This window comes from Nymphaea colorata, chromosome 7 (genome assembly GCF_008831285.2).
Source record: "Nymphaea colorata isolate Beijing-Zhang1983 chromosome 7, ASM883128v2, whole genome shotgun sequence".
Lineage (NCBI taxonomy): Eukaryota > Viridiplantae > Streptophyta > Magnoliopsida > Nymphaeales > Nymphaeaceae > Nymphaea > Nymphaea colorata.
The window spans coordinates 2,930,980-2,939,081 of NC_045144.1; the positions used below are offsets into that span (position 1 = coordinate 2,930,980).

An 8,102-nucleotide genomic window follows, 5' to 3' on the forward strand; every position below is an offset into this window, starting at 1 on the left:
CTGAAATAATATTTTTCTTGACACTTGGAACAACAAGAACATTCTTTAATGGAATCGAAGAAGAGCCCATAGAAATTTGTACATTTCCAATGTGTGATATTGTGTGATGGGAACCATCTCCCGTGACAACTGAGCCTTTATCTAAATAAGGGAGAGCACTAGAGAGATTACCTGCGTCACCAGTAACATGGGCTGCTGCTCCAGAGTCCACATACCATTCTCCTTGCTCGTTTTGTTTCAAATGAAGCTTAGACAGGGCTGTCATGAGGAGTTGTTGTACGTCTGCTGAAACATTAGATCCAGATGATGATGAAGCTGACCCTGCTGCTGCCTTGTTCTCACGTCTAATCTGATTATTTTTGTTCTGCGGGTTGTGCCAACATTCTGACTTTACATGTCCCCTCTTGTTGCAATAGAAACAAGTCGGAACCCTTCTAGATGTGGCAGATGTAGTGTTCATGCCCTGTGGTGTTGGGAGAATCCCTCTTCCCATTCCTGTAACGCGCGGCGTTTGGGCGGAGCGGGTCGGGTCAGGGTCCAGACCCGGACCCTAGCCCCACGCGAGAGGAGCCCGACGCTGTCCCTCCTCCCTCGCATTCTCTTCTCCTTCGCTTTCCTCTTACCGTCTCTTCCTTACCCACGACCGGAGCTCAGGGAAGAAGGCGACGGCGGCGGCGGCGGCGACGACGGCGGCGTTGAGGTGAACCCTGTCGTCCCCTGCCTCTTCCTCTCTTCTCTTTTCTTCTCCTTCCCGTTTTCTTTCCCTTCTCCCTCTCCCACCGTCTCTCGTCTCCCCTCTCCACCGAACGACCCTCCCTCTCCCACTGTCTCTCGTCTCCCCTCTCTACCGAACGACTCTCCCTCTCCCACTGTCACTCGTCTCACTCTCCACCGTCTCTCTCTCTTCTCTCCCGTCCTCTCCCCTCACTGCCTTCTTTTCCCCTTTTGACCGAACCCTCTCCCCATTTTCTGCTCGTTTTCGATTTTTCTCCAATCAAGTACTTTCTCTCACTGATTTTCACTGTGCTATCACTGTTGGATCCGTTTTCAGCTTGGGGATTTGTCTTCCCCCTCGTAACAGCAATTAGAGAAGGCCTTGGTAGTGGCGGCATTGGAGGATTTTAGCCGTTTGGGGACCACTTGGACGCGTGAGGTGGCTGCCGGGAGGATTACAACAGTTTAGACCTTCAATCGGGGTGAGCAAGGCGAAATTGAACCTATTTTTATGATATATTTCTCTTTGGAACGCTCATAATTATTGGTTGAGCATGCTAGAGCTTTGAATTGATTATTTGGAACACATGTTAGTGATTTCGTTTTTGGGGAAAAGCTTGCGATTATGTTGGGAAGCGAAGATTCATATTTTGGATGATCATTTAAGCATGATAGATTAATTTTCGAAGCATTAGGGGAGACATGGTAGAGTTTGTGAGGTTGAGGGGAAGATTTAGGACCGTTTTAGTGAGCCTGTAGCACGCGTTTTTGTGAACGGGTGCATCTTGGAGTTAAATAGGGATAACGTACATAAGTTGGAAATATCTTTGGGGTAGACGCCTTGATTTAAGAAAAAGGGAATTTTGAGAAAGGCGTTAGTGATAGACGGATTGATGGCTTTGAGTTTTGGCATCTATTGGCACAGCTAGGAGTGGGAAGTGACCCTATTGGAGAACTTGTGGGTCGACACTACCCGTCGACACCCTCTTGAGGCGATGACGCGTGTCTCAATGACCTTGTTTTGTTTTTGTTTGAATTGTTGAGGTTTGTAGTAGGAATCTTATCTTGTGTTTGTGTCTGCAGGTTCACCGGGTACGTCCCGTCGACCTTGAGTTACCGGATTCGAAGCTCGAGGCATTTTGAAGATTCTTGTGAACGCGCCACAGGTATGGCGACATTCCAGGCAAATCCCTGCCTGGGCAAGTGAATGAATGTGTGTTCCTAGGATCATGGGATCCTAGGATTTGTGATATGAATTGATTGAGTGTTCCGTGAATGAATATGTGTATGCATGTACATAAATTGATATATGATATGAATTGTTTTGAAAGACTTATAGTAATTGTTTTGATAATGTTACGCATTGCATGTGCATGCTAGAATTGATAACTGTTTAGGACAGATGAGGCGGGGTATCGAGTCGAGTGTCTCCTCGACCCCAATGGTGCATTAGAAAGCATTCTAGCATGATAACTGCATAGGACAGCTACGAGCCCACCACAGATTGAGACTACTTTCTGTGGTTTGGCTAAGTTTTCAAAGATGTGATTGTTATGATGATGAATGTGAATGTTATGTTTTTTGAATACTCATTGCCGCGGGCAATGATGCAAATGTTTGCACAGTGGGTAGTTGTACCCATATTGTTATGACGGCTAGCCAAAACTGTTGTGGTTATGTGTAACCCTCGTGTGGAGGCAATTGGAGGTGTGGGTTCACTCGTGAAGTGAACCAACCTCAGGAGCTAGCCAGTTAAATGTGTTTGTGCAAGTATAAGTATAAGAATGAAAGAATAAGAGATGAGAGGCCAGTGGGATGTGACTATGTATATGGGAGTTGTCCCACTTTCGCCACTGGTCTCGCCTGTTCGGAGCGCAGGCGGTGCAAGGCCCCAGGGTACTGTTGTGTGATGTGCTTGGAGCGTAGGCTCCCGCCTTCCCAACCTGGGTGTCCTAGGGAAGGCTGAGTATCTCTCCTTGGAATTCACACATCCATGGATGAGTGCTCTACCGCTGCAGCGGATAGATGGATCCATACTGTTCTGGGCCACCACGGGGGTTGTCTCTCGGCTGTGGGCCGCCCGCGGTGTGCACGTGCCTGTGTTTGCACCCACAGGAACTGTAAATTCACTGATAGTAATGAAACTGCAATGTATGTGATTGAAATATATAGGATTGTTGTGCATGTGACTGTTGTGCTTATGAATGCAAGTGACATGTTGATGATGCCTTGCATGTGATTGAAATTATGTTATTGTAGCCATTGAGTGGCGTCTGCATGTCGTGTCTTGACACGACATAATGATAGATTGTTCTGATGTTTGTTTGTGTACTGAGCCCGACCTAAGAGGGCTTGGACTTTTCCTGGCTTGTTGCCATACTGCGAAGGCTAAGCCTTCAGTTGTTTCCTTTTTTTCAGGTTTTGGTGTACCCGGGGCAGCAGGCTGAGCAGATGGCTACACTCACGTCCTACTGGGGAGGTTTTGGGTTTTGTTTTGTTCTTGTAGTGCCGGCGCGTCGGGTTTTTGGTTTTACTGATGCCTTGTTTTTGATTAGGCATCGATGTTGTGATTTTGGGGCATTTTTGTCAAATGTACAATTGAATTGAAATGCTATATAATGGAAAGCTTGCCCCATTGTTTTGAATTGTATGGCTCATTCCTTTTTGAACTATTGTGTAGTCACACCTCGATGTTGGATGTTAGAAAAAAAATGTTTGAGTGTCAAAAAGGTCGGGGTGTGACAATTCCTGCCTGAGGAATCCAAGTACGAGTGCGATTCCCTTGCAATGCATGTGTCCTTGTGATCAGTACATTGTGACTGTTGGAAGGAATCAAATTCTGTCACTGAACACGACTAGCTTCGTGTTGGAATAACTTAGCCTTGAGATCTTCGAAAGATGGAAGAATAGGTAGGACTTCCAAGGCTGTGCAAAAAATATCAAAATCTGTTCCCAGTCCACTCAAGGCTTGTTGCACTTTGTCCTTGTCGCTGACGGGATGTCCAATGGCAGCAAGTTGATCACTTACACTTTTAATTTCATTCAAATATTCCAAAACAGTACGCGTCCCACGCTTGATGTCCTGAAATTGCCTTCTTAACTGCAGAAAACGTGCTTCGGATACTTGAGAATACGTGGTGGCAAGGGTAGACCACAACTCTAGGGCTGTTAAATCATCATCAATACCTCCTAATACTTCCTCTGACAAAGTAGAAGTAATATAGGCAACAAGGGACTGGTCGTGAGCCAGCCAAGCTTCATACTCAGGATTATTTTCAGTAATGGTTTCATATTCAAATCTGATTTCACTCATAGCCGCAGCCCCAGCAGCTTGATCTCCCACTACGGTCTTCTTCACTTCACGGTCAATATACATAGGAGGTGCTGGAGTGGTCCCATCGATATGCCCGTAGAGTCTATGACTTTTGATAAAAGGGACTATTTGACGTTTCCAAGTCAAATAGTTACTATGATTCAGCTTTTGAGAAATAAGTTGGGAGAGAAAGCTGGAAGATAGAAGAGAGGGGGTCGGCTGATCCATAATTGATTTAGGGCAACGACAGAAATTAGGGCAAAACGATGAGAAGATTAGGGCACAACGATTAGGACAAATCAATTAGGGCAAATCACGCAAGATTTAGGGCAGAAACTGAAAAGAGGGATGATCACGCCAGAAAAGAAAGAATTGAGGGCAGATTAGGGCTAATCACATCAAACTGAAATCACTCACCGGAGGACGATGCAACCTGGCTCTGATACCATGTAAGAATCTTCACAAAGTACTCGTCTCTCCGTATGCAAAACAGATATGTTGAGAAGAGAGGATGAAAGAAGACGATGGAGGAAAGGGAGCAGCCGGCTTAACACAGCCCTGCGTTCCTTAATCTTTAATTAAAGAATAACCCTAATAGGTTACAACAGATTTGTACATAAAAAGATAAAATATTACAAGAGAGCCACCGCCTAGTAACTTTAGGCGTGTGGATATAAGGAGAATGGATCGGGTCTGAACAGACCCGATCCCCATACGCTAACAGCAATTAGACTACTAAAAGTTGTTATGTAAGTTAAGTGAGCCTTAATTACATGGTGCTGTAGTTTTAAACAGTATCTCAAGATGACCAAGAACAGGTCCATAAAAAATTCAACCGTGAAGGTTTTAATGTCAACTCCAATGGACTATTCAATAGGAATATATCTTAATTTGATATGTCCTCGTACAGATTTCCTTGGTTATTCAGTACCAAATGCTTACTTGGACTTGTAACTTTGTTGTCTTTGTAGGAGATGAACTTTATGACTTTGCTACCACAATTCGTTTTCCGCATCTTCCAGCATTTGCTTTGGAATATATCCCTAATCGTGACTCCTTAGTCTATGGTCGCTTATATGGTATCATTGATGAAGCATCAACTATCTTGCGTGGGACACTTCGTTATGAAGGTGGGTACCTTTTCATTGATTTGTTTCAAGCAAAGTACCTTTCTCTCCTTTTTTTTTTATGTCCAACAATCTTCCAGGATTCAGCAAAATAATGAGCAGCCTGGCAAAAATTGGTCTTTTTGACACTGAAACACATCCACTACTGAAGGAAGAGCTGAAACCAACGTTCCAGGAGTTCCTTGGATATCTTTTGAAGTTTAGTATGAAAGAAGACTTACAGAAGCCTGCAGACTCGGTTGTTTTGGCATTGGAAGAGTCTCAAATGGTTGAAAGACTGACTATGCTTGGTCATTGCAAAGAAAAAACTGAAGCAGAGAAAACGGTTAAAACAATCAAGTGAGTTAATGGTGCCATCAGATATTTATTCATAATCAAGTACAATGCTTGCACCTAGAATTTTACAAATTACGACTCATTTGGCAGAATAGTCACCTTTGTTCATAGCTCCATGCTCCTAGTTATCAGTCTTTAGGGGCCTCAAAAACCTAAAGCTAAGAAAAATTATTTTTGTCCTGTGTTGGACAAGTGCAACAAGCATGGGTCTGATGTTCTCCATGGACTATCTTATCCATGAGTGGCTCTGCAAATGTCCAACTCCAGCTGTTTGTAGGTTGAAATGGAAAAGTAATGTATTGTGAATCTTTTCTGAAGCATGAAAGGTATTGTAACATCACTAGCCAGCTCATATAGTTGTTTTCTTTGGTGATAGGTTTTTGGGTTTGGATGAGGCCTCTGAAATTCCAAAATCTTGCCAAAGCCCTTTTGATGTAGTCTGCATGCAGATGGAAAAGCGGCTCACTTACACTGAAACAGAACAGGTAATTGTCTTCCTTTCTGATCCCTTGCCTGTTCTTACTTGACTTGTTTCAGTGATAGTTCTGATAACATGTAATGAAACCATTTACAGCTCATATACAGCAGGGATAGTCAAAGTTTTCCAGATTGTCTTAGGTCACAATTACTTGGTCCAACTTTTTTCTTTTTTTTTTTTTTTTGTTCCTGGTGGAGCTGACTTCCATTTTTTTGGGAAGCCAAAATTAGCAGCTTCATGCAGTTGAAGTTCAATGCAGAAATTTTTTTAAAATGCGAAGCAATAGAAAGATCAATTATTTATTCCAAGAAAGTTCTTCTAGCTTTTCTAGAGATTTTGCATTGATCTCAAAGAGAAAATCTATTCTTTAAAGTATTAATGATGGATTTATCTTTTACTGAAAGAAACTTGTCAAGGTTTCATGAAGGTCCGTTTAGATTTTCTTAATTACCTTTTCCAATTCCTGGGATAAAAGAAATCCTTGTAAAGATGAAGCTTCATCCCCAAGATGTACACATGGAACTTATTGTAGGCCTGCTCAGGCAAACGCAAGCATGAGCAAGCATATTTTTGCTGCCTCCAATCTATTGTTTCTTTCCTTCTATCTTTTTCACACAGACAAATAGCAAGACAATGACATTTCTCATCCGTTTCCTTGATGTAGGATATGGTACTTCTACACCATGAAATGGAAATACAGTTTCCTGATAGCCGCTCATGCAAGACCCACCAAGCAACACTATTGGAATTGGGAAAAATGGAAAAAGGAAAGATGTCTGCTGCAATGGCACGAACTGTGGGCATTCCAGCTGCTATTGGAGCTCTGGTACTACGATTGAACATCAATTTTGCTTCATAGAACATAATATACCTATCAGTTTACCTTCTACTTTTGCTAGTTGAGAAGGTCCTTTACTTTTGTGTAATCAGTCTACCTGCTCTTCTAGCAACACATTTCCCGCATCCATGCCAACAGCGAACATTATTGAACTTTTGCCTTTAAAGTGCTATACATTTTGCCAGTTTTTCTCCTTTAAGTCTCATTTATCATTCTTAATATCAACAGCTCCTTCTTGAAGAGAAGATCAAAACAAGGGGTGTCCTCAGACCTGTTGAACCAGAAGTTTATATTCCAGGTAGGACATTGTTTTCTATGAACTCTACTTAATACTTTTCCTGCCAAGATTAATTACTTGAGCGGCAGGAAACATCTGACATTTTCTGTTGATTCCATTGGCAAAGTTAATCATGTGAAGCTTGTTAAACAGTACAATTTTGATTTAAGTCAAAATTGCAGCTTAGACAGTTCTGTGCGTTTACTCATGCAATTTGTAACAATTGTTTTATCTTTGTTCTATTTTCTCAGCTTTGGATATTTTAGGAGAATTGGGCATCAAGCTGATAGAAAAGGTTGAACTCTCCTGAATACATACTTGAGTTTAGATGTGCGGCAATCATTCATTTGCATCCTGCTGAAGACATACAAATATAGTCAAGTGTTCTTCTGGTGATTTTGTTGTTGACAAGCAATTATTTAATGGAAAGTCTGTCGAGGGCCTCGTATTGTAGTATATACCTCAAGCCTCGCAATTTCCTGGACAATTACAAAGTTTTTTGAATTTCTCATTTACTATATGTTACTTCTACGTTTTCAAATTGTGGATTTGAATGTTTCGTGAGATTTATGATTGTGTAACAAAAAAAAAAAAAAAAGTCCCTTCTTCAGGAGTATTTTGTATTCATCAAAAGGTTGAAGGCGTGGAACATAGTACGAGTCTAATTGTTGCTCGGTAGTTCGCATGATAATAAGGTGTGGATGCAATTTGTTACTCCTGCGTTACTTTCGATGTTTCGAGTGTCGATCTGCTGTTTTCAGAAAAGATGAAAAAAGAACGCGTTGTTTTTCAAGAAGGATATGTATGGTTCATGGCGAAAAAAGAACGCGTTGTTTTTCAAGAAGGATATGTATGGTTCATGGAGTATCCACACGGTGCTTCCTCTTACGTCCATTGTCTGGTACATGATACTTAGCTCTGGATTTACTTGGACTCATCATTCGAGAGAATTTTTCAGTGCCAAAAGGCTTTGTTTTGTGTTTTAGGTCAATACATTCATCTTATAGGCAAACCCGTAT

General features: G+C 42.0%; 1 protein-coding gene across 7 annotated transcripts in view; it reads left to right on the forward strand.

Annotated features, from left to right (window-relative positions):
• The window catches only part of LOC116257349 (alpha-aminoadipic semialdehyde synthase), an 85,875-nt gene extending 78,175 nt beyond the window's left edge, over positions 1-7,700 (forward strand). For 6 of the 7 annotated variants that reach the window (XM_031633990.2, XM_031633986.2, XM_050078707.1 and 3 more), the window contains 6 exons: positions 4,999-5,157; positions 5,235-5,493; positions 5,867-5,975; positions 6,633-6,794; positions 7,035-7,104; positions 7,335-7,699. In XM_031633990.2, the coding sequence (XP_031489850.1) occupies positions 4,999-5,157; positions 5,235-5,493; positions 5,867-5,975; positions 6,633-6,794; positions 7,035-7,104; positions 7,335-7,393 (818 nt within the window). In that variant the 3' untranslated portion in view covers positions 7,394-7,699. Of the gene's footprint in view, positions 1-4,998; positions 5,158-5,234; positions 5,494-5,866; positions 5,976-6,632; positions 6,795-7,034; positions 7,105-7,334 lie in introns of all 7 variants that reach the window. The other variant, XM_050078708.1, reaches the window with a different exon arrangement.
• Positions 7,701-8,102: the final 402 nt, after the last annotated feature.